This window comes from Patiria miniata, unplaced genomic scaffold, assembly GCF_015706575.1.
Source record: "Patiria miniata isolate m_02_andy unplaced genomic scaffold, ASM1570657v1 HiC_scaffold_24, whole genome shotgun sequence".
NCBI lineage: Eukaryota > Metazoa > Echinodermata > Asteroidea > Valvatida > Asterinidae > Patiria > Patiria miniata.
The window spans coordinates 10,652,766-10,676,151 of NW_024037063.1; the positions used below are offsets into that span (position 1 = coordinate 10,652,766).

Here is a 23,386-nt window from a genome sequence, read left to right on the forward strand (position 1 = left end):
GGTTGAAATTGATTTCATTGCACGTGGACTGGCGATTTAATTTGTGCACATCAGTCGGTCGTCGGTCGCCTCGTTCGTCGTTCTGTCTTATATTTTATACTACTGGCACTGTAACAGCGTTATTACTCGACAGCAGTTTGTGAAATTGTGCCTTTTTCGATCTGACGTCTCCTACATTTTTCGTTATAGTGGTTTTTGGTTAGCAACAGAAAAATGGTTAAAAAGGGAAGACCACGTAAGTTTAGTTTATTTTCTGCGAACATGGCTATAGGCTAGCGCTATATGCGCAGCATGTGAACCTGCGGTGAAGGCGGGTGAAGTACTGTACGTCATGTACGTGCGCACACGCGGTGCATGCTACGGTCATGACGGTGTACGTCGCCGTAACACTCAAAATAATAACAATTCTGGGATCTGCCTCTGCTGTGTACACCAGTGTTATACATATAAAAAATATAGTTTATTTGTGCCTATAGCCTATGGTGATGTAGTCTGAGTATCACCCGTTATCCACAGCTAAAGTCCAGTCTCCTGTATCTACTAGTATTGGATCGCATAAAAAATTAATCTGCATGCTTAGATTATATCAATATAACGTCTGATATATCTAAGCATGCAGATTTATTCGATCCCGCGCCTCAACCAATCGGAGTCGACTTTACTAAATCCTGACGTCATTTCATTCCCAAATCAGGACTAACTGTTTGATTGGTCAATTCGAGTACAGTGTTTTGTAATACAACAATTACGGCCGTGCATTGAACGATAAAACCTAGACAGGCTTGCGCGTATGTGACCACAGACTTTGTTGCTGTGTCTAGGTTTTTTTTTTATCCTTGTCTATGACGCTACAACGGGTGAATGACCGAAGACCTGATATAGAAAGTGCCTGCTGATTGGTCAAAATCTAGAGGTCAAGAGGCGGTTGTCTTGCATTTATAATCAACCTTAACCGAACGCAACCCATCAAAGTTCAACAGCAGGTTTCGTATAAATCTGTTGGGATAGGTACAGCCCCCCTAAACTGATGGTCTTTTACACTGGGGTTGGCATACCTCCAGAAACTAAGTCCAACAGTGCGTGTGTACAATTTCCCATGTGGGTGTTGGAATTTGCCAGAATGGGTATGGTTCCTCGTAAATTAGGCTGGGGAGATAGGGTTAATCAGCGAACCTGCTCACATATTATTACACAGACTAATGGTAATGATGGTCGTTTGTTGAAAGTTTTAGCTCACTTTGATCCTATTTTTGTTTATATTTTGTAATAAGCTAGTCTAAAGAACTTTTGACTTATCTCCAGTGGGGCCAGAAGGAAAGTGCAATTTTAGTGGTGGGAGGAAAACCCTGGAACGGCATTCCAGGGAAAACTCTTCCACTATCTTAGATGTTGGGAGTCCATGTTATAAAACTACAAGTACAAGAGGCTGCATGTTGGGTGTAAACCCAAGAAATCATTTCATATAAAAAGGTATGTTCATTATGTTAGCCTAAGTTCGCAGTAGGTATTAACCAGAATTCTTTACTTTATTTGACTTTGCTTAAGGTCACTTTTGATGTTGAATGTCTTCCGTTATTTATTTATTTATTTATTTTTTTATTTGCAGGTAAGATGAAGAGCAAGCGTGTTCTTGCTAAGGTTCGCTACAAAGTACAGAAGAAGGTGAGATTTCTATGTAGCCAAAACTAGCCAAAGTTCTCTGAGTAACTTGAACAAAAATGCCGGGTAACCACTTCTATTTTGTCGGTTTTGAAACCAGCGCTCTTAACGTGCAACTTAACTTTTTTTATTTAAAAATCAGTCAAAACCATTCTGTTTTCAGTTCTGTACCTATGGCAATTTCTGATAATAGACCTTTATCATGCTGCCACCATTTCAGTCATGTTCCCTGTATCCAATAGCAGTACTGAATGATAATTTTTTTGTGCAAAAAGGAACCAGACTATTTTTCCTTCCAGCCTCGCTTTGGTTAAATTGATTTGAACGGGAAAAAATAACAATTGGCTGCAACATGATAATGGTCTATCCCTGTAGCAAACCTACTGCTTTTTGCCCCCATAAATAACAAATGCTGACATGCGTGGAATTCTGATGTGTATCGTTCAGGTGAAAGAGCACAGACGGAAACTCAAAAAAGAAGAAAAGAAGAGAAGTCACAAGGAACCCAAGAAGGACATCGGCGTCCCCAACCTAGCTCCCTTCAAAGAGAATATCCTAAAGGAAGCACAGGATAGAAAAGCCAAGGTGAGTGGCGCAAATAAACAACAACAAAGAAGTCAAAATAAAAACATGAGTTATCAAGATGTTAGAGGCATTAATGTACCTTGTGTAATTGTTCATCCGATGTATTGTCATAAAGGGCAAATTTGGATTTTCAGGCATGCAACTTTTCCTCGGATTTAGCTTAGTTTCCACTTTTTTATTCGCTTCCCTTTTATGCCATGAACAATTTTGTAAACACAGGGAGGGTCATGTAAAGCTTGGAATTTTGTCTTTTTGTGTGATTTCCATGCTGCATACTAGATGTTGCAGACTATGCTTTCTCCTGCTATCCTATGACCCTAACATCAAAATCTACATAGTACCTGGAGGTTTTTGTAGGATTTTGTAGGATTGGGGAAGGTATAGTGAGAGACTAGTTGCCCCATTGGGGTTAAGGAAGGTTTCTTAAGGAAGGTTTCTTGGGAAAAAAAACAGACAAGGGAGTTAGCATTGAGAAATCAGTAAAACATGAACCGCTTTTGTTGTTTCTTTTTCCCCCAGGCCGAAGAAGAGAAGAAGCGACAGAAAGACCGTCGTTTCAAGGAAGTCATGAAACAGAGGAAGCTGGGTGATCTGCGGAAGAATGCCGAGATGAGAGGCAAGGAATTTGAGAAGAAGGTGAATTTCCCTTTAAAATAGTTGATTGTCAAGGAGTCTAAGTTGTGGCTTTTATAATGCGCACTTTGCGCAGGATGTCAAATGGGAAAAGTAAAATGGCAATGTTAAAGTGAGACATTTAGCTGGTATGTTGTGGTTAGTATAGGGTGTCAATGCACCTGAACCAGAGTAGTCAGTAAGATTGTGGGTATACCATGTTATTAATCTCTGTTGTGAACAAGTTTAGTTCTTGAAAAGAACCGTTTCCGACCTTTACTCTTTGACTACAGATAGTATACGGGCCAAAAATGTCAAGAACACTTCTGACCACGGTGTCTTTTCAGAACCACATTTCTTCACAGAAGAGATTAATTACACGGTGTACCGCAAACTTACCACTTATTGCACCATACTATCATTGAAAGTTTCAACCCATATTTCAGTGATCTCAGTTTCAGAATTGTCACTGTACTGCTCTCATATTTTGAGCTAGACACACTATCATTTCTATCACAAAGGCCTCCTTCAGTGGCGATAGAAAATTGTGCTAGCTATGTTGTTCAAATAATCCATCATTGGGCAGTTGCTTTGCACAATAACGTACACAATTGCTGAAGGGGGCCCTGTGAATACAGTGATCACATGCCCAGAATTCATCTTGCCTGCATGTATCTCATTTCACAGATATTGGCAGGGAAATAATGTTGCAACCTGACGCCACTTTTTTCTTCACACATGTATATCATCTCAGTGAAGGTCATTCATTGCAAAAATGATAATAGACATGAATCTGGGACTGAGAAACATTTCCAATTTTCTTAGGAAATACTTAGAAAATATTTCTTGACTCTCCATAGACTTTGTATAGGGTCATTCCATGCCAACTCAACAAATGGTGCACACCATCACCTCTTGGATTTTTTTTCTTTTTTGGTGTACTGAAAGATACTTAGGAGAAATGCAAATTCTGAAAATTTGGGGTCTCTACGACTTTTCGTTCTTGCGCAACAGCATTTTGAAATTTGAGGTGGGCGGGGCCAAAAGTGCGTCGCGTCATGAAATTCAATGTTTAAAGGGCCATATATTTAAAACTATACCACCCAGACATTTGAAACTTGGTAATCTGGGCTATTTGTTGCTGTAGATTTCAAATATTTAAACAGAAAGAAAGTAGCTTGTTTCATTTTTAAGTTAGAGGGGCCCCAAAATGGCCCAAAACTCATCTGGACCAATGTTCGGGGGGTGTAAGTCAAAAATTGAAAAAGTTTTTTCCACCAAATTTTTTGCCTGTAATAGCCCCCAATTGAAACTACTTTCATGTAAAATCTTACACTTATATTAACTTCATTGAATGAGATATAGCCCTTGCAAAAAGCAAATTGTTTATTTTTACGATAACTTGACCCCCCCCAAAAACCAACGTCAGACATTCCGCACCAAATTTTGCTTCACATATGTTTGAGGTTGGTCCTTAGTGAAGTCCTCTGAAAAGTTTCATGTTGGTGTCTAAATGTCTTCAGTGGATAGTTGGGCTTTATAAAGAGTCTATATCTTATGATGCTGCAGGTTCCTTAACATACATACATGTACATGTACATGTACTTGTATTTTACGGAACCAGCACAACAAAATCCCCCGACTGTTGAAAGACTTGGGTCAAGACTACCCATTTCCTGCTCAATAAACAGTTGCTTGTAGACCTACATGTGCATTATATGCAAATTAGGTTAAATGACTTGAGAGTCTTATTCTTTCCATGTGTTCATCACACAGCATGCATGTCATGTATGTAGTAATTAACCTGTTCTCACTTGCACAGCATAGTATAGCACTAGCCTGAACCAAAGAGAAATGATTCAGTTTGAGTAAAGGGTCTATGGTTTTAACCTGATTGATCTTAGTTTTCATTATGGATAAGGGGAAACCTAGTTCATCCAAGGAGTTGCATGTATGGCATGCTCAAACTCATCATGCACCAATTGTAGCAGCTGACCTCAACCCAGGAAAATATGTTTGTGTGGTCTATGCATGATGTTTGGTACATTGCTATTGTAGAAGATGTATCACAACTTCATGAGGATGTGTATGTCCGCTTCATGTACAGGACGGAAACAACAAATACTCTCTATTGGCCACAAAGAGAGGATAAATGTAACATTCCATTTGTTGATGTGTTGTGTTGCGTACCAACACCAGAACTTCTACATAGCGGTGGAAGGCAATACAACCTTAGTGTCAGCCAGCCATTATGCAACTCACTCAACTTCATCAAAACTACATCACAAGGAATGCATAATTTCACCTGTGAAACTGTAAACAATTATATCAACTGATCAAAAGTCTACATGTATAAATGTAAGCTAAGTTTCATACCCAACTTGTTCTTTATGTACCGACTGCTGTTATTCTAGGTACCGGTACGTGTACTTGTATGTTACGGAACCTGCAGCATCATAAGATATAGACTCTTTATAAAGCCCAACTATCCACTGAAGACATTTAGACACCAACATGAAACTTTTCAGAGGACTTCACTAAGGACCAACCTCAAACATATGTGAAGCAAAATTTGGTGCGGAATGTCTGACGTTGGTTTTTGGGGGGGTCAAGTTATCGTAAAAATAAACAATTTGCTTTTTGCAAGGGCTATATCTCATTCAATGAAGTTAATATAAGTGAAAGATTTTACATGAAAGTAGTTTCAATTGGGGGCTATTACAGGCAAAAAATTTGGTGAAAAAAATATTTTCAATTTTTGACTTACACCCCCCCGAACATTGGTCCAGATGAGTTTTGGGCCATTTTGGGGCCCCTCTAACTTAAAAATGAAACAAGCTACTTTCTTTCTGTTTAAATATTTGAAATCTACAGCAACAAATAGCCCAGATTACCAAGTTTCAAATGTCTGGGTGGTATAGTTTTAAATATATGGCCCTTTAAACATTGAATTTCATGACGCGACGCACTTTTGGCCCCGCCCACCTCAAATTTCAAAATGCTGTTGCGCAAGAACGAAAAGTCCTAGAGACCCCAAATTTTCAGAATTTGCATTTCTCCTAAGTATCTTTCAGTACACCGAAAAAGAAAAAAAATCCAAGAGGTGATGGTGTGCACCATTTGTTGAGTTGGCATGGAATGACCCTATACAACCTTGGAAGTGGTGTCAGGTTGCAACATTTCTTTCCATTGGCAATTACCAATGGTATTGATAAGTAATATCTTTTAATTTTACCAAACCTTATTTCAGGGACTATGCATTGCCGAAAGCGCGTGACGCTCATGTGAAGACACATCTGTACCTTGCATATCTTGTGTGGACATTCCTTTGTTTTTCGCGCAGTTAAGAAAAGAAAAAAATCAGTTTACTTGCACTGTGAACACTCTTTTAACCCAAATTTTGTTATAAATCATGATTTCCTTTGAGTGTTCGTCTTCATTTCGCAACGGATAACCCTAAGCCCAAAATGCCTCTAAAACTGTTTTTCAGAGGGGGGGGGGGGGACCCTTGTGTGGACGTGGGCAAATCCACACGTCTTCACTACCTGCACTGTGTGGACATCTTTTGTTCAGAGGTCCACACAATGACAACACAGCCTGTCCACCATGGCCAGGCGTTCAACTTGGAAAGAACGTTGCAACCTGACGCTACTTCAGCGGTAGTGTACAAAGTCTATGGAGAGTTAAGATAATTTTCTAAGCATTTCCTAACAAAATTGGAAATATTTCTCAGTCCCAGATTCATGTCTTATCATCATTTTTGCAATAATTGACCTTCAGTGAGATGATATAGGAAGAAAAAAAGCAGCGTCACTGGTTGCAACATTCTTTCCAGCAATTTTCCTCGGATCAGCTGATTTCCTTGTTTTTCACTTCACACTTGTGCCTTTAAAAATTGAAAAACCCTGTCAAAAAGCTTGTAAAGCTTGGAGTTCCATTGTTTCTTGTTTCTTCCAAGTTGCTTGCCTTCATGGCATAGCGCAACACTTGTGCTAGTGTGTCACTACACAGCAGTGAAACCATGCAGAGTTTTGATACCGCCACTATACATGTTAGGCCAAAACAAAAAATTAAAATTGACGCGCGCACTGACCAGAGGGTCAGCGCGCGCGTCGATTTTAATCATGCGCGTCAATCTTTTTTTTTCCCAAAATGTTCCGCGGTAGCTCCAACAGTGCCCTCTATTTCCGCACCTCCTCAATTTTTTTTACCAAAGAGCACCAAGGAATGGGAAATTGCACTAAGGCAAATGATCGAGAGCACCAAGGCAAATTATGGAGGACACCAATGTACATGAGGACACCAAATAGCAAAATAGTACCCCACCTTGTCTGTACAAAACAAGCTTGAAGAAAAGAAAAAAAGCCCCCCAAAAAAAAAAAAGCTGCGTCCCCGCGTCAATTCCGGAACTTTGGTCTGACCAGAGACCGAATATATTTTTTTTTGGCCTTATTCAATTTATTATTTTTTAAAAACTTGTGGTTATTAATAGCAAGCCGGACGGGGCCCCAAAGACGACTCCACCACCCACAGTCCCAGAGACACGGAGACCTCCCGCAAGACTTACTACAAGGAGTTCAAGAAGGTTTTAGAGGCATCTGATGTCGTCATACAGGTCCTTGATGCAAGGGATCCTCTAGGCTCTCGCTGCCCTCAGCTGGAGCAAGCAGTCCTGTCGGCCGGAGTCAACAAGAAAATGGTTCTCCTCCTCAATAAAATCGGTAAAATTAGTCTCTGCATCATCAAATAAACCACAATTGGAAAGTGACTAGATGCATAAATGATGGTTATAGAATTGAACACAGAAATGTACTGAACAGGGTTTGAACCTGCGACCTCCGGATAACCACGCCAGTGCTCTACCAACTGAGCTATCCAGCCCTATGTTGGCGGCTCCCCATTTAGTCAATGTCCTTGTTCAAGGGCACTAGTCAGAATCAATCATACTCGGGGATCACGCCCAAAGTCAAGATGCTAGCAACCTTACCAGTGAGAAAACCTGAGAAATAGCAAACAAACTACTAATCGTCAAATAAAGCACTAGGGAAAACCAACTAGGTCAGCACAGTTATGGTGTTGCTAAGGTCAGAGTTTCAAATCTCGTTTTAGTCAGTTTTTTAGTCAACTATATAATAATTAGTTGAGTTTTAAGTCTGCATACATCTTCATAGTTTTGTAATCAAGTACATCACAAGTGAGTCACAAGTTGATCAGCTCTCTTGGGTCAAGAGTCACAAGGTGATTCGCTCTCTTGGGTCAAGAGTCACAAGATGATAGCTCTCTCGGGTAAAGAGTCACAAATTGATCGACTCTCTCGGGTCAAGAGACACAAGTTGATCAGCTCTCTCGGGTCAAGAGTCACAAGTTGATCAGCTCTCTCAGGTCAAGAGTCACAAGTTGATCAGCTCTCTCAGGTCAACAGTCACAAGTTAATCAGCTCTCTCAGGTCAAGAGTCACAAGTTGATCAGCTCTCTCAGGTCAACAGTCACAAGTTAATCAGCTCTGTCAGGTCAAGAGTCACACGTTGATCAGCTCTCTCAGGTCAAGAGTCACAAGTTGATCAGCTCTCTTAGGTCAAGTGTCACAAGTTGATCTGCTCTCTCAGGTCAAGAGCCACAAGTTGATCAGCTCTCTCGGGTCAAGCGTCACAAGTTGATCAGCTCCCTTGGGTCAAGAGTCACAAGTTGATCAGCTCTATCAGGGCAAGAGCCACAAGTTGATCAGCTCTCTCAGGTCAAGAGTCACAAGTTGATCAGCTCTCTCAGGTCAAGAGCCACAAGTTGATCAACTCTCTTGGGTCAAGAGTCACAAGTTAATCAGCTCTCTCAGGTCAAGAGTCACAAGTTGATCAGCTTTCTTGGGTCAAGAGTCACAAGTTGATCAGCTCTCTCAGGTCAGGAGTCACAAGTTGATCAGCTTTCTTGGGTCAAGAGTCACAAGTTGATCAGCTCTGTCAGGTCAAGAGTCACAAGTTGATCAGCTCTCTCAGGTCAGGAGTCACAAGTTGATCAGCTCTCTCAGGTCAAGAGTCACAAGTTGATCAGCTCTTTCGGGTCAAGCGTCACAAGTTGATCAGCTCTCTCTTAGGTCAGTTGTCACAAGTTGATCATCTCTTTTGGGTCAAGAGTCACAAGTTGATCAGCTCTCTCTTAGGTCAGTTGTCATAAGTTGATCAGCTCTTTTTGGTCAATAGTCATAAGTTGATCAGCTCTTTTTGGTCAAGAGTCACAAGTTGATCAGCTCTCACAGGTCAACTCTAAGGATGGGAATTCACTTTTTATTTGGACGTCTTGTATATTGTGATAGATAGAAGGAGGTCCTTTTAAGAGCTTTAAAAAGGGAAAATAAAAAAATAAGTTTTTATTGACAAACGCTTGCATGATTCTTTGCACCTTAAACACAAATAAACGAAACACTCGGAAAACTGGTATCATTTTCAGACATGTGACTTAAGTCGCACTTGGACCTGCTACACTGTACAAAGTCTGGTGTGGCTTGGAATTTCCGCGTTTTTTCTAAATTCCCAGTTTCATGCCTGTATCAAGTTTATTAGATTTGAAGATTTGACTTGGTTTATTTTCCAGATCTGGTACCAAGTGAGAATGTGGAGAAATGGCTGAAGCATCTCAGGAATGAGTTTCCCACGGTAGCATTCAAGGCGTCCACGCAGTTACAGAGACAAAACTTGGTAAGCAGAAATTTCCTGTTATCTGGACCCAATGTCATGGAGCTACCAGGTATACATTTTCTGTACACGGCCCCAGAATCTGGAACAAACTTCCAGAATACATTAGAGATACCACCTCACTGCATACATTCAAGGCACTCCTGAAAGCTCACCTGTTTCAGGAGGTGTACCATCAATAATTTTTCTTCTTTTTGGTGCCCCATCAGCGCCTTAGAGCAAACTTTTTGATTTTGGCGCTTTATAATTTTTTTTTTTTTTGATTGATTGATAGAAGGTTTTGCTTAACCAGTTTATATGCTAAGCAAAAATTAGCTGGGAACCAGTCGCAAGCAATGTACATTTTGGCTGGTAACCAGATTTTGCTTAGCAAATAATTTTGTTTATGCTTAGCATATTTTCATGCTTTAGGGCTCGGTGATGTTTGCCCAAGATGAAACTCGATGTATACTTGTAAGTGCGCTCAACACAAGAATTTTTACAGATAATTCAGGATTTCCGCGCACAAAGCTGGCCAACAGCCTTCGCTTGTGGTTTAAATAGAAGTTCTGTGACAGTTTACTTTCTTGATAACTCGAAATGCTCAGTTGAGAAAAGAAAGTAGGACTTGAAAATTGTGACTTTAACTCCTCACCATTTAGAGACACAAAAGAAGCGCTCTCTTAAGAAAGCCACACAGTGCCATTCAAACACCTACACCAACTCCAAACGTATCTACTGGACTAGGATTTAAACGAGTTATACATTCGCAGTGCTGTTGTCGGGCCCATCACAAGTCCTCACAAGTCCATCAATTGGGTGCTGTGGTCCAATGGTTACGGTGTTCGACTTGTGTACCATGGTACATGGGTTCGAATCCTGACCGTGGGCACATGGTGCTTGTGCTCCTGAGCAAGGCACTTTACCATTATTGCTTCGTCCTTCGGATGGAACGTAAAGCCGTAGGTCCCGTGTGTTGTGTAATGCACGTTAAAGAACCCAGTAACACTTATCGCTAAGAGAAGGGGTTTGCCCCGGTGTTTCTGGCAGTGGCTGCTTAAGCGCCGCAACACCTTGTAAACCATTATTAAGGTGCTACATAATGGTTCTCATATTTCTCATGTACTTCATTTACCTGTCTCCAATAATGGACATAATTTCCAGCGCCGTGAGTAGCTAATTGTTGGTAGATATGTGCGCTATAAGACTTCGGTATTAAGTCCTTCAATTCATAGTCAAGTCAAAAAGTTATTCACATCGATTGTAACAGTAGCATGTCCTTGTTTTTGTTCATCCCCTGCTTATACTGTGAGTGGACGTGTGAAAGTGTGCGATTGGGCTTGTGGTGGCTTGACCAAAACACTTTACATTGACATTCTACATGAAATTTTTAGTTGTGTCTGTTTTGGAATAAGAAAGCCATGAAATGCCAATCATCCTATCTGTGTTTAACACAACTTAAAATATATCCATTATTGTGATTATCTTCCAGGCTCAGAGCAAAGTGCCTATAACGCTCTCCACCAAGGACTTGCTGCAGTCGAGTCGTTGTCTCGGAGCTGAGACACTCATGAAGTTACTCAACAACTACTGCAGAAATGCTGACATCAAAATGGCCATCACTGTAGGAATTGTGGGTAAGTATCCTAATCAACGTTTCAGAGAGGTGTTCTTGAGATCGTAGTTAATATTTAAATTAAAGATGTGCTTTTTCCAAAGGGAAACACATGCCCAAAATATAAAAAATAGAGCATACAGGTTAAATTTTTGTGATGAGAAAAATAGAACAGGGACGTAAATCCTTCTGCGATTACCTGATTTCAGGTTTTTGTCAAATCTAAATAACATACAGTGGAACGTCACTATACCGAACACTGCTATACCGAAAATTTGGGTTTGCCGAACATCGTCCTTGGCTCTTGATTTTTGTGTACAAAATGTACCGAATATCACTGTTCAAAAAATGTCAATAGAAGAACGAAAAGTGGCTATTATTTCCCCAAGGAATAGAAGGGGAAAGCCACCCATTGCTTTAGGCACCGGTAGTAAGCTCACTATCTGTGTTATTACATTATTCAATAGTCAACACGTGTTCAAAGTCATCTTTCAGTAACTAGAAGTACCAGAGCGTGCAGGGTGAAGTTCTGAAGGGCGATTTATTGAAAAATGAGTACCGGAGCACCGGCAGCTTAAAACTGCTATAACAAACTATCGCTATTACGAACAATTTCTGTGGATCCTGTCATGTTCTTTATAGCAGCGTTCCACTGTATTGGCAAATTACATGTGTGTATACTTTTCCTTTATACATCAAATTTCAGGCAAAAATGTCAGGGTCCACTTACATCCCTGGATAGAATTAGTTAACGAGCACAGGACAGGTGATACACCTGTAACTCGTTTGATTCTCAAAGTGGATAGGGTGTCAAAGTACCTTGTGGATATCTGACATTTGATCTTATAAATTGATGTCCATGCAAGTTTGTACCTTTGAATGCTGTTGGTGAATCTGTGACCGGTTTTGCATTCTTTGAATTTTATTGTAGGATTTCCCAACGTGGGTAAGAGTAGCGTCATCAACAGTTTGAAGAGAGCCAAAGCATGTAGCGTGGGATCGCAGCCTGGAGTCACAAAGTGAGTCGCCAAAATTCTCCATTACCATACTTCTGTTGTTCGCAAGTTTTCTTTTTCATTAATTTGAGCAAAAATGTTCACCTCCAATTTACCACACGTGAACACCAAGCACCGAAAACTAGCGTGATTGCTAAGCAGCGTCACAGCATTTACAGTTGAGAAGGCATACCGGTGAAGGCAGGGTTTGTATAGTAGGCTGGTTCTCGTTACCCACATCATATTCTAGTCTGTGACAGGAGATGGGAACCAGTGTAGAAGTGTGACCTCTTAAATATACACAGGGTGAGTAAAAATAAAGGAAACCCTAATGGCAGGACAATATTTTTAAATAAGTTCTGCATGTAACACTTTCAAAATCTAGGATATGAAAGCCCAATTCATAAGCTTTCTTTTAGTACAAGAATCATCCAAATCACTCATGTACTTTTCAAGTTACGGGATTTTAAACACAACCACGGTTTTAAAGTTCTGTCCACGGATCACAAAAAAGGTAAGTGTTCTTTCAGCAAAACAAAAACAATTCTCATAATAAGGATGTATGTGAATTGAATCCTGTATCTTGAAAAGTACATGAGTGATTTGAATGATTCTTGTACTAAAAGAAAACTTACTAATTGGGCTTTCATATCCTAGATTTTGAAAGTGCTATATACAAAACTTCATTACAAAAATGGTCCTGCTATATGGGTTTCCCTTTTTTTTGGACTCACCCTGTACATTATTATCACCTGTTGATCCTAACTATACCAGATCATGTTTAAAGACAATAATACAGCAATGTTGTGTAATTCATGCTGGAAACCAGTTTAAGTGTGGTGCTGCCAGGTTGTATTCTACCATGTCACTAGGCCCAGCTAAGGCCCTAAAACACCTTGTTTATTATGTTTTTTGCTGATTAGCAGTGCAAAATTCCTGTGATATCCTTAAACATTTCCGAACCTTGCCGAACCGAACTGAACCCCAAACTGGAGGGTTGACTTACAGCACAAGTAATGGCATGTTCAGCCGACTGGCACAAAATAACACCTCGTCTTTAATTCAGTTTTCCTTTTTTCTCCCCAGATCTAAGCAAGAGGTGCAACTAGCCAAAAATATCAAGTTACTGGATAGTCCGGGCGTTGTCATGGCTACAACAAACAGTGAGGTTACCATGGTGTTGCGCAACTGCATCAAGGTAAAAATTGTATTCATTTAAATACATATAGTTCAAAACTGTTTATACCTTTACCTATATCGCACTGACAATCACAGCATAAATACCTTCCACGTATTTAGATACTTACAGTAGAATACCACTGCGACGTGCAGAGTCATACCAAACATTTTAAATACATAATGAATAGAAAGGTTTCACAAGCCAATGGATACGGTTAGCGCAGGACTTTGTGTGGTCTTGTGACCTTTTATGCAACTTCCTATCTGCTACGCATGTACATTGGACGGATATGTCGCGCACTACGTGTCAGTGTGAAACGTGTAGTAAATTGTCGATTTTTACCCTCTTCTGTGTAAATTTATTTCAACATGTATGGTTTTCTTTAAATAGGCTGAATTGCTGAACATTTTGTGTGCTATTTGTCTGTGTTTCGTAGAAGGATTAGCCGCACAAACTAGGCTTGCATTGGACATGTTGGAGACTATCGTTTTGGATTGCTGTGTTGTTCAGATGACTGTAAGCGTATGCGTACGCGTACATGATACGAAATAACGCAACGGCCGATAACGGTTATGGATAACTAAATGTATGCGCACACGTATCTGTTCAGATGCGAAACTTCTCTAATGACCACTGCTGCTAAACAAACGCTTCACCCTGGCGCTCCAGAGTTGCACCAAATAAAATTATTCTAAAAATTTAAATTCCGTTCTGCCAAGGGTTTATATATGTATAACCTCTCTAATTATGATTGAGTGTTTTTGATTTCAATCCTTTACAGATTGAGGCTCTCGATGATCCCATTTCTCCAGTTGAAGCAATCCTCAGAAGGTGCAACAAGCAACAGGTATGAACAAATCTTTGAAGAATGTCTTCCGTATTTTTTGCAAGGATCTTCAGTATCTATTGGCGATTGTGGCATAAAGGTTAGAGTTGTGACTCAAGATCAGAGGTCAGGGGTTCACATCCTGGCCATATGTTTTGTCCTTGGGCAAGCCACTTCACCTCCACTTGCCTCTCTCCTTAACGAGTATAAATGGGTACCAGCATTACCTGGGGAGTAATCTGCAACGGACTGGCATCCCATCCAGGGGAGTAGAAATATTCTCAGTCGTTTCATGCCACTGAAACCGGAGATAAACGCCGGCCTGATGAGCCATATTGGCCTGGAACAATATTTTTACTTTGCTTTAGTATCTGCCTTAAGGTAAGCTGCCATGAATACGAAAATAACAGCAGCAACCATCTGATAAGCAACATGAGTGTTGCTTTAACCCTAACTCCCTAGGCCTTTTTGCTAGGATGTAGCCTCAATCCTGCAAAATCCTCCAATTGGCCTCATGGAAAAATAGCATAGCCTCAATCCTGCAAATTCCTCCGTTATTTCTTGAATATGGTCCATGGAGGGTCGACCACTGCCTGAATCCTGCAAAATCCTCCGGCAATAACTGTCAGTAGGCTGAGGCAGAGGCAGTGACATCCTGGAGCAGTGCGGAGGATGTCAAGTATAATCATGGACTAAATTTATGCACGGCTGAGCATAAACAACACAAGGTCCGGCCCAAGACCTTGACACAGTGCGTCCTCCGAAATCAGCAACGCACCTTTGACATGTACCCTCAATCCTGCAAATTCCTCCACTTTGCAAAAAGGATTTTGGAGGATTCAGGGCGGTTAGGGTTAATATGATGCTGTCATTGACTCACCCCATTATGAGGTCTGTACCGACCAGCTTTTTATCCTTCAGTTGTTCCATGTAGATGATATTGGCATGCCTGGCTGACTGCCAGAAATTACAGAAGGGTGTTGCAAATCTTAACCTTACATGTCAATGATGTCACAAAGTGTAAATTTGACAGGTGACCATTGTATCCAATACGCGATGTAAAAATTCAATTTACTTAGAATCCTGATGATTATTTTCAATGCTTGCGCAGATCATGTTGCACTACACGATTCCAGACTTCAACGACGTGAATGAATTCCTGTCCCTTCTGGCCAAACGGCAAGGGAAACTGAAGAAAGGCGGAGTGCCAGACGTGGGCAAGGCAGCTAGGGGGACGCTCATGGACTGGAATAGGTCAGTGAGAGTCCTGTAAGATTGAGTCAATCCTATAGGCTTGCGTGACTACATGTCAATCAGACACCTAACCGGCTTTTAAACATCACGTTTATAACTGCTCTTTCACACTATTGGGCCATTCTTTGGTCATTGTGTGACATAAAATTGGGCTCGTCTGATTTTTTAAGCTTTACACTTTGTTAACTACTTCTGATATATTACTCTCACTGATTCATCAGGTTAGTACTTTTTACCCCCTACCTCAGAGTATGGTTTCTACTTTCACAAAATGGGTCGAACTTTTAGGAGGGGTCATCAAAGTTTGGTCACGTGTGTGACATCAGACGAAAAAATGTTATCGGGCCCATACTGGAAATTCATGATTTTTTCCAAAGTTCTAAGGACACACGCACCCACACTTATTTTGGAGTAAGACTAGTCCTCTGTGATTTACAGATTGCATAAACAATGTACACCCTCTGCTTTAGTTTTACTAAATGGGAACTGTTCTGTGGTCACGTGTGTGACATTTTGCTCGGTCACATGTGTGACATTTTGTTATTAAATTTATTCTAATTTATGCACGGAAAGACCAACTTATGAAACATCTTATGAAATTTGCATTTTTACTTACTTTCAGCACTTAAGTGAACAATAATCATTTGTATTTAATACATCACACAAAAACTCCCCCCCCCTCAAAAAAATATTATTTTCAATTTCTGAAGAATCGCCCTATTGACCCTTTTTCATACCTTTTCAGTCAAAAGCATAAAAAATAAATGAGTTTACAAACTTGCAATTTTTTTTTTTTGTTCTACCATTTTACTTTGTGTTCTGAGCATTTCTGTAGTGCATGTGTTGTGTGCGGTTTATTCAGCACGGATCTCCTTATATAACACACACGCGGTTGTTGTCCACACTGTGCGGAGTGTACTACATGCACGTGGCTCGGAGTGCAGGATCTCGTGCCTGGTCTTAAACACTGCCATTTAAAAACAGTGTTTAAACGACAATTTAATTAATTTGTTTTATTTAATTCTTATTTTAACTGGGTGGCCCATTCAGTGTAGTCCACTGATCTCCCATAGGGCCCAGTATTAAGAGAAGACAATGTGAAGAAATTACAGTTTTAGAGGTGGGAGGAAAACCCCAGAAGAATATTCTGAGAAAACCCAGGGAATCAGGTAGGGACTGAAAACCCAATCCGCATATTGGCCCAGGCAGGAATCGAACCTGTGTCACGGCAGTGGAAAGCCCGGTTCATACTTCACGCGAAAGCTAGTGCGAAGCGAAATTCATGTCGTCAACAATGGTGGACGCGCTTCGAATGTATTGTTAGACGTCACGAATTTCGCTTCGCTTTCGCTTTCGCGTGAAGTATGAACCGGGCTGAAGGCGAGGAAAGTACCGCGACACCAACCCGACTCCTGACAGCTTCGCCAACCTGACTCCACTTAATTCAAAACAACCCACTCGGAAGGACTTGTGATCAATAGGAATGGGTAAACTGGTCCAGGTATTGAAATAAAAATTATTTTCTTTAATTTGTCATGGAATTGTTTGTTTTGACAGTGGACGGATATCATTCTACACGCATCCCCCAGAGCAGCACAGTCTACCCGCCCACATTGATGCTAAGATCATATCTGAGATGGGGAGAGCGTTTGACATCGGGTCCCTGGAGCAGGATGACAAGCAGACATTGGGAGGTAGAGCATTTCCTTTCGCTGCTAGCAGTGTTGTCCTTTCACAATAGACCCCTCTCATAGACAGCCATCTTTGTAAGAAAATTACAACTGCCAGTTCAATGCCATCAGGTATGTGTGCACGCAGTGTGCAAAAGGTTCTAAACACGCGCTCATGTTGCATTAAAACTACCCATGCATCAGAAATCTTTTCAAATTTGTTGCTACAGCGGTTTTCTTCCTCGAAACTATTTAACCTAGGCCGACATTCGTCTTTCACGGCAATGAGATATACGATATACAAAAATTAACGCATGCATTAATGAGACGACCCTCAGACCGATCTTAAGTTAAGACGAGTTCGGCCACGTTGCTCAGGAAGTTAGGGCGTGTTGAATGCCTTTTTAAGTTTGGTGAAATCAACCGTGGGAGAGTCGCGAGTTAAGACAAGTTAACCTTCCTAAGACGCATCTTAGCATTTTGTGAAATCAGCCCCAGGACCTGCTGCATGGACCAAGACTTCCCCTTTAACTCTTTCAGTGCCCGCGACATTTCAAAAGTTTAACCCTAAAGTGCCCAACTTCGAGCTTTTTCTTTAATTATTCAAAATTCTATTAAAAAAAAAGTAAATAAGTTGTAATCACCAAACTTGTTGTATCTTGCTCTCTGGTATTTTCTTGTTACCTTCAAAAGTCAATATTAGTCATGCACCTAGTAATAAACCCTGAAACACTCTCCTGAACACAGGGGAATTCCGCACTTTTGCAGAATATACGTGTGTCGCGTCAGATACCCCTCCTCATACAAACTCTGTTCATTATCATAAATATTGTCATGATTGTCACTTTTAGCACGATCAGTATCATTTGTATCGGCATCCCAATTTTCGTCTTCTGACTCGCCATCCAGTTCTGAAATATCCATGGATTATTCTGAATCAGAAAAGTAATCCCTTACCCTGTCCAAATCGGCGAAAAAATACACTGATTTTCTCTGGAGATAACACGCGAGCTCGGTTGATGGGCGCCACCATTTTGTCAACAAATCGAAACTCAGTGTGACTCCCTCTCACAAGAACTTGAATATAAAAATAAATACAGGTCGTACATGCATGAAAATGGTGCCATTAGAAAGAGCGAGAGCGCCCCCTTTTGATAACATGTTTACTCTACCTCGTACATGTACGAGGTTTGGCGATTTTCAGCACGAACATTACCTGGTACATGTACGAGGTTGGCGCTTTTGTACTAACAAATATACCTCGTACATGTATGAGGTTTGGCGATTTTCAGCACGAACATTACCTCGTACATGTACGAGGTTGGCGCTTTTGTACTAACAAATATACCTCGTACGTGTACGAGGTTGGCGCTTTTGTACTAACAAATATACCTCGTACATGTACGAGGTTTGGCGATTTTCAGCACGAACATTACCTCGCACATGTACGAGGTTGGCGCTTTTGTACTAACAAATATACCTCGTACATGTACGAGGTTGGCGCTTTTGTACTAACAAATATACCTCGTACATGAACGAGTTTGGCACTGAAAGAGTTAAAAGATTGAGTCAAGTGACAGAAGATTACGACATTTTATTTTGAATTTATCAGCTCAATTCTATTGTGGCCAGTGGCAATTCATCGGACACAATCCTCGTACATTACTGCACAGCACAACTTCTTTTCTTTGCTTTTTCCCCCCATTACCCTGGATAGTGTTACCACCAGTGCGACCCAGCAACACGATACTAGTGGAGTCTGCGGGACTGACAATGGGCGTGACCGATGAGGAGATGGGGAGCAGTACAGATATGGAGGCGGAGAAAGATGACAGCGACATTGATGATGAGGGAGATGATGATGACGATGACGAGAAGGCGGAGTTTCAGGAGGGGGAGGACTGGGAAGACATGGAAGATGTTGAGGACAAGCAGACGGAAGACGCACAGGTGATGATAGTGATGTTTACGAAATCTTGGCTTTATCTACAGATTTGGCTCTTAATTTCATTGAGAAACCTTCATGGTTCAAACCTAGATGGAACTACTCTCTAAATTTAAGGATCCTGAACTAGAACTCGGACCAGTGTTGCGGTAGAGATCCCAAAGTCATGGGCCTCAACAATTTTCTGAGGCCAGTACCAGACGTGAAGCCTAACCTGGAGATGAATCCTAGATTTTGACAACTTCCAACATTATCGGCTGCGTGCAGCAGAAGTAGAGGGCGCTCTGAAGTCTACTGAGGAGAGCATTAAAGGGTCCATTAAATGAATTTTTCTGAGGATTTTTATGACTAAAGTACATTAAAAACAGCTTTCTTGCCATGTAATTATGACTTTCCCACCTCCTTTGTAGCAGTAAAAGGGAGAAATTTCAACATTTTAGTTTTTATGCTCATGAGCCAAAGCGCGATGTCATTCAAGGCAGAACAGTAGTGTCTCCATATCTTTGTGTACAAATATATATCAAACTTTTCTTCGTTTTCTTGGAGTAAGTTCCACTTTTTACTTGTTTATCATTTTAACAACTTGTTTGGACAATAGTAGTGGCCAATATTTCTTCAAAATGTTCTTTGTGGGTACTTTTGAAGGACTAGTTTTTTGTACTGTTCATATATGCACTTTTGACAAGGAGAACCTTGTGTGATAAAAGCAAAATAGCGCCCTCTTGCATGTATTGAAGAAAGGATTTGCTAATAATTGAAAAACTACCACTTTCTTGTCACTTCCACACAAAAAAAGAATTAAGATCTTGTATGTTTTGTTGCAACACATACAAATGTGCATGAAAACAAGATGAGCTGAATGTTTCCTTTAAGATTCATTCTTGGATTTGTTGACAAGAGCAATTATCTTCACAAGCCTCTTGATGCATTGCCACAGCAACCTGATGAGCCCTTAGGGAATCCCATATTTGAAGCTTCGCAAGGACCGAAGCTACCTAACAGAAACAGAACTTTGAATCAAAAGAAAATGACAAAAGCAAGCTATTGCATTGTACCAAAGAATGTGACTTGAAATAACCAACTAGTGGAAAATTTAGGCAGTCACTGTACCAAAGTCATATAAAAGCCCAAGTCTTAAGGGACCGTGACCATTCAGCCCTGGTATGAAAAGGGCCCCCCGGTACCCCGTCCGGTCCAAAGCCAGTCCGGTCTTCAGCCCAGTCTCGTCTGGTACATGGTCCTGTCTGAGCAGAAATTTTGAAGTCAGTCAGGCGCATCACTTTATTGCCCTTCAGAGAACGTCCAAAGCAGAACAATAGCAGACTTACCGGATTAAAGATACAATCCTTCCATTACACCTTGGTAATTTATGGTCCCATTGTGCGCGAAACCACATGGCAGGGGTTTTGATCTGTGCCGACAAAAGTGTTCTATTGTTTGGCGCTGAGAGATTAAAACCACAAGCGGGTTTCTTCTGGGATATATTACATGTGTCAATACTTGCAAACAATAGACACCAGGGTAGAGGAGTTCCTGATTAGCAACTGGACCAGCTCCTGGGCTGGAAGCTGGGACGGTACAAGAGGACTTCTTGGGAGGGGATGAGCTTACCGGGGGGCCCTTTTTATACCGGGGCTGAATGGTCACAGGCCCTAATGTTAAGAGCCCGTGCTTTTAAGTCTAACTGAACTTACTTTTTCCAGGGCCCAATTTTTTGGCTCTGCTTACAGTTAGCGAAAAAAATCCCTGCTTAATGCATAGCTGCCAACTAGTACGATTTTTTCGTAATTATTACGAATTGTTTGTTAAATTACGAAAATACGATTTGCCACTAAAACATTACGAATTTCCCATTTTCTACCTAACGAAAAAAAAATACTTGTAAAGTATCGTTTTTGACCAAAAACTTCTGGTGAAATGTCGCGATAATGGATGGACTGGTGACAAGTCTATTAAGAATGCAGTCAAGCACCTGATAGACATCAATGCAGTGTGCGCAGTGGAGTACTTGAGGACCAGACTACAAATATTTTTCAATGGTGTGTCATTTGTGTGCATCTCGTGGATGTGTGGTTGTGTGTACTGTATGTGAGTACTTTTCAGTGACGATCGTGAGCACATTTGGTCGCTTATTGCCGGGATGAGACCCATCAGTGCGAGATTTTAATCATGGAATTTAATAAGAGTATGGTTGGAATAATTGCTAATAGAGTTTGAGTTTGTCACAACGTCCAGAAAAGATAAATCAGCATGCGTTTGCAAGGTATGTTGGCGGGATATTTCTATTGCATACGGTGGCCCTAAATCATTGTTGTGTAAAAACATGATACGAACTCGAAACTCCACATCGATAGCATGCATCTTAAAAAAAATATGCGCACATGTTATTGTTGTTATTATTTATTTGACTTCAACAAACAAATACAGACATTAAAACAAAATTAATTTTAATTTTTTTTTTTTTTTTTTTTTTAAATTATCTTTTGGCCTACAGTACATTATTATTCACAACAAGAAGGGTATGCATATGTATGTGTACATGTAAACCATGTACCTGTACTCGATGTTGGTAAAGCTTTTGATAAAACGAGAAGTTGAAAATGACCGCGCGGGTTGATTACTAATTGGGATTTTGAAAAGTTGGCAGCTATGTTAATGTAGCAAAAAATTCCGTGTTTATTATAAGCACATTTCATGCGTCAGCGAAGAATTTTGGCTTGTGCGCATGAGTACATCCCGTAACTAAGGATTCTGTGCTTACAGGGTTAGCACAGAATTTTTCTGCTTGCACGGTTAGCACAAAATTGTGATTGTAAGCACAAAATTCTGTGGTTAGCAGAGCAAGAAATTGGGCTCAGATCACACTAGAGTTTACAGAAGCCATTTCAAGCTTAACAGATGACAATTGCACTCTCAGCCATCCCCACCACGCCGTTGTTTTATTGGGAAAACAGTTTCAATGCTCTAGGTTCTAGGTTGGTTCGTCTCCTAAATACTCGTACTCCACGTAGGAGTTTATACAGGAGACCAGAAACATCGGGGCAAACCCCTTCTCTTTAGCGATAAGTGTCACTGGGTTCTTTTATGTGCATAGGATTACACAACACATGGGACCTACGGCTTTACGTCCCATCCGAAGGACGAAGCAATAATGGTTAAGTGCCTTGCTCAAGGGCACAACTGTCCACCCGGCGGGCTCGAACCCACGCCACTGTTGCCTCTGAAACACCAGGGCACGAGTCCGGTGTTCTTTACAGCTAGGCCATGACACTCCACCTAATAAATAATAAAATGAAACGTGAAGTCACAACCCCAAGCAATTTCAAAAGCCTGACCCCCACACGTACTTTGCTTTTTTCTTTTTATACAGTTGGGCAATGTGTCAGTCTCGCTGAAGTCCAAGACGTCCAATCAGACACCAAGCAAGAGTGCTGTGTCAAAGGTCACAAGGTCAACCAGGTCAACTGTTACTCCCAGCAAACCTCAGAAGACAGCGACTCTTGGCAATGATCAACAGAACAAATCCAAGAAGAAGGAATTCAAGCAGATACTCAAGAAAAGAAAACGATCCGGTGAGTAATAAAACTTTCTTTAAAGCTATTCTTTCAATTATTGCGTCGGGTAATTTTAAGGTCAAGGAACCAGTCTGGCTGGCTTGTACCTGTGCACAGATGTGTAACTGATTGCAACAAAATGTGGACCAACTAAATGTGATAAATTGGGGACAGTATTTGAAAAAAAAATTTGCAGCGATGGTCGGCTGACCATCGTAGGAAATTAATATAACAATTCCACCTTTCTTGAAAATGTCAGCACACCAGGTGCCATGATTTTACAGGTGCTTTAAACTGTCATTCAATCAAAGTCAAGTAAGGTATTTCATAATAATTTGGTAGTTTTGTTTTGTGATGTTTGCAAATGTTGTATATTGCGTTTAAGCACCTGATTGAGATTGGCCCGAGTTCAGTAGTTCACATCGTTGAGTTTGGCTAATTTCTCTTATTTTCTCAACAGATAAACTGGCTACAAATCTCTCCAATGAACTCACTCAGGCTATGGACTTTCTTGGTAGCGCCAGCGACAAGGGTGACGAGCTCTACGACTTCAATGAAGATTTTGTGTAGATGACAGGCCGACTACTCAGCCCAGTCAGCCTCACATTTTTACAAATCAATGACTCATTGATGATTTCATATGATTTTAAATGATTTCTCTGTTAACCCTTTCCTTACGATGGGCGACTTTTGCGACAAGAACTACCCCCCTGCTGATTCCCATGGGCAACTTTAGTCGACCAGGAAACCACACACAGAACACACTCAACACAGATATATTTACTACTTTTCAGAAAGGTGGCATGTTGATATGTTTGGCCGCCCA

At 40.8% G+C, this 23,386-nt stretch overlaps 1 protein-coding gene across 1 annotated transcript; it reads left to right on the forward strand.

Moving 5' to 3' along the window:
• Window positions 1-17: 17 nt before the first annotated feature.
• LOC119732393 (guanine nucleotide-binding protein-like 3 homolog) lies at window positions 18-23,386 on the forward strand. The gene is made up of 15 exons (XM_038205878.1): window positions 18-235; window positions 1,607-1,662; window positions 2,107-2,244; window positions 2,764-2,880; window positions 7,349-7,577; window positions 9,442-9,545; window positions 11,014-11,158; window positions 12,068-12,155; window positions 13,218-13,329; window positions 14,093-14,158; window positions 15,249-15,391; window positions 16,949-17,085; window positions 18,779-19,011; window positions 22,377-22,578; window positions 23,021-23,386. The coding sequence occupies exons 1-15, from the start codon at window positions 214-216 to the stop codon at window positions 23,128-23,130; spliced, it is 1,902 nt and encodes a 633-aa protein (XP_038061806.1). The 5' UTR covers window positions 18-213; the 3' UTR covers window positions 23,131-23,386.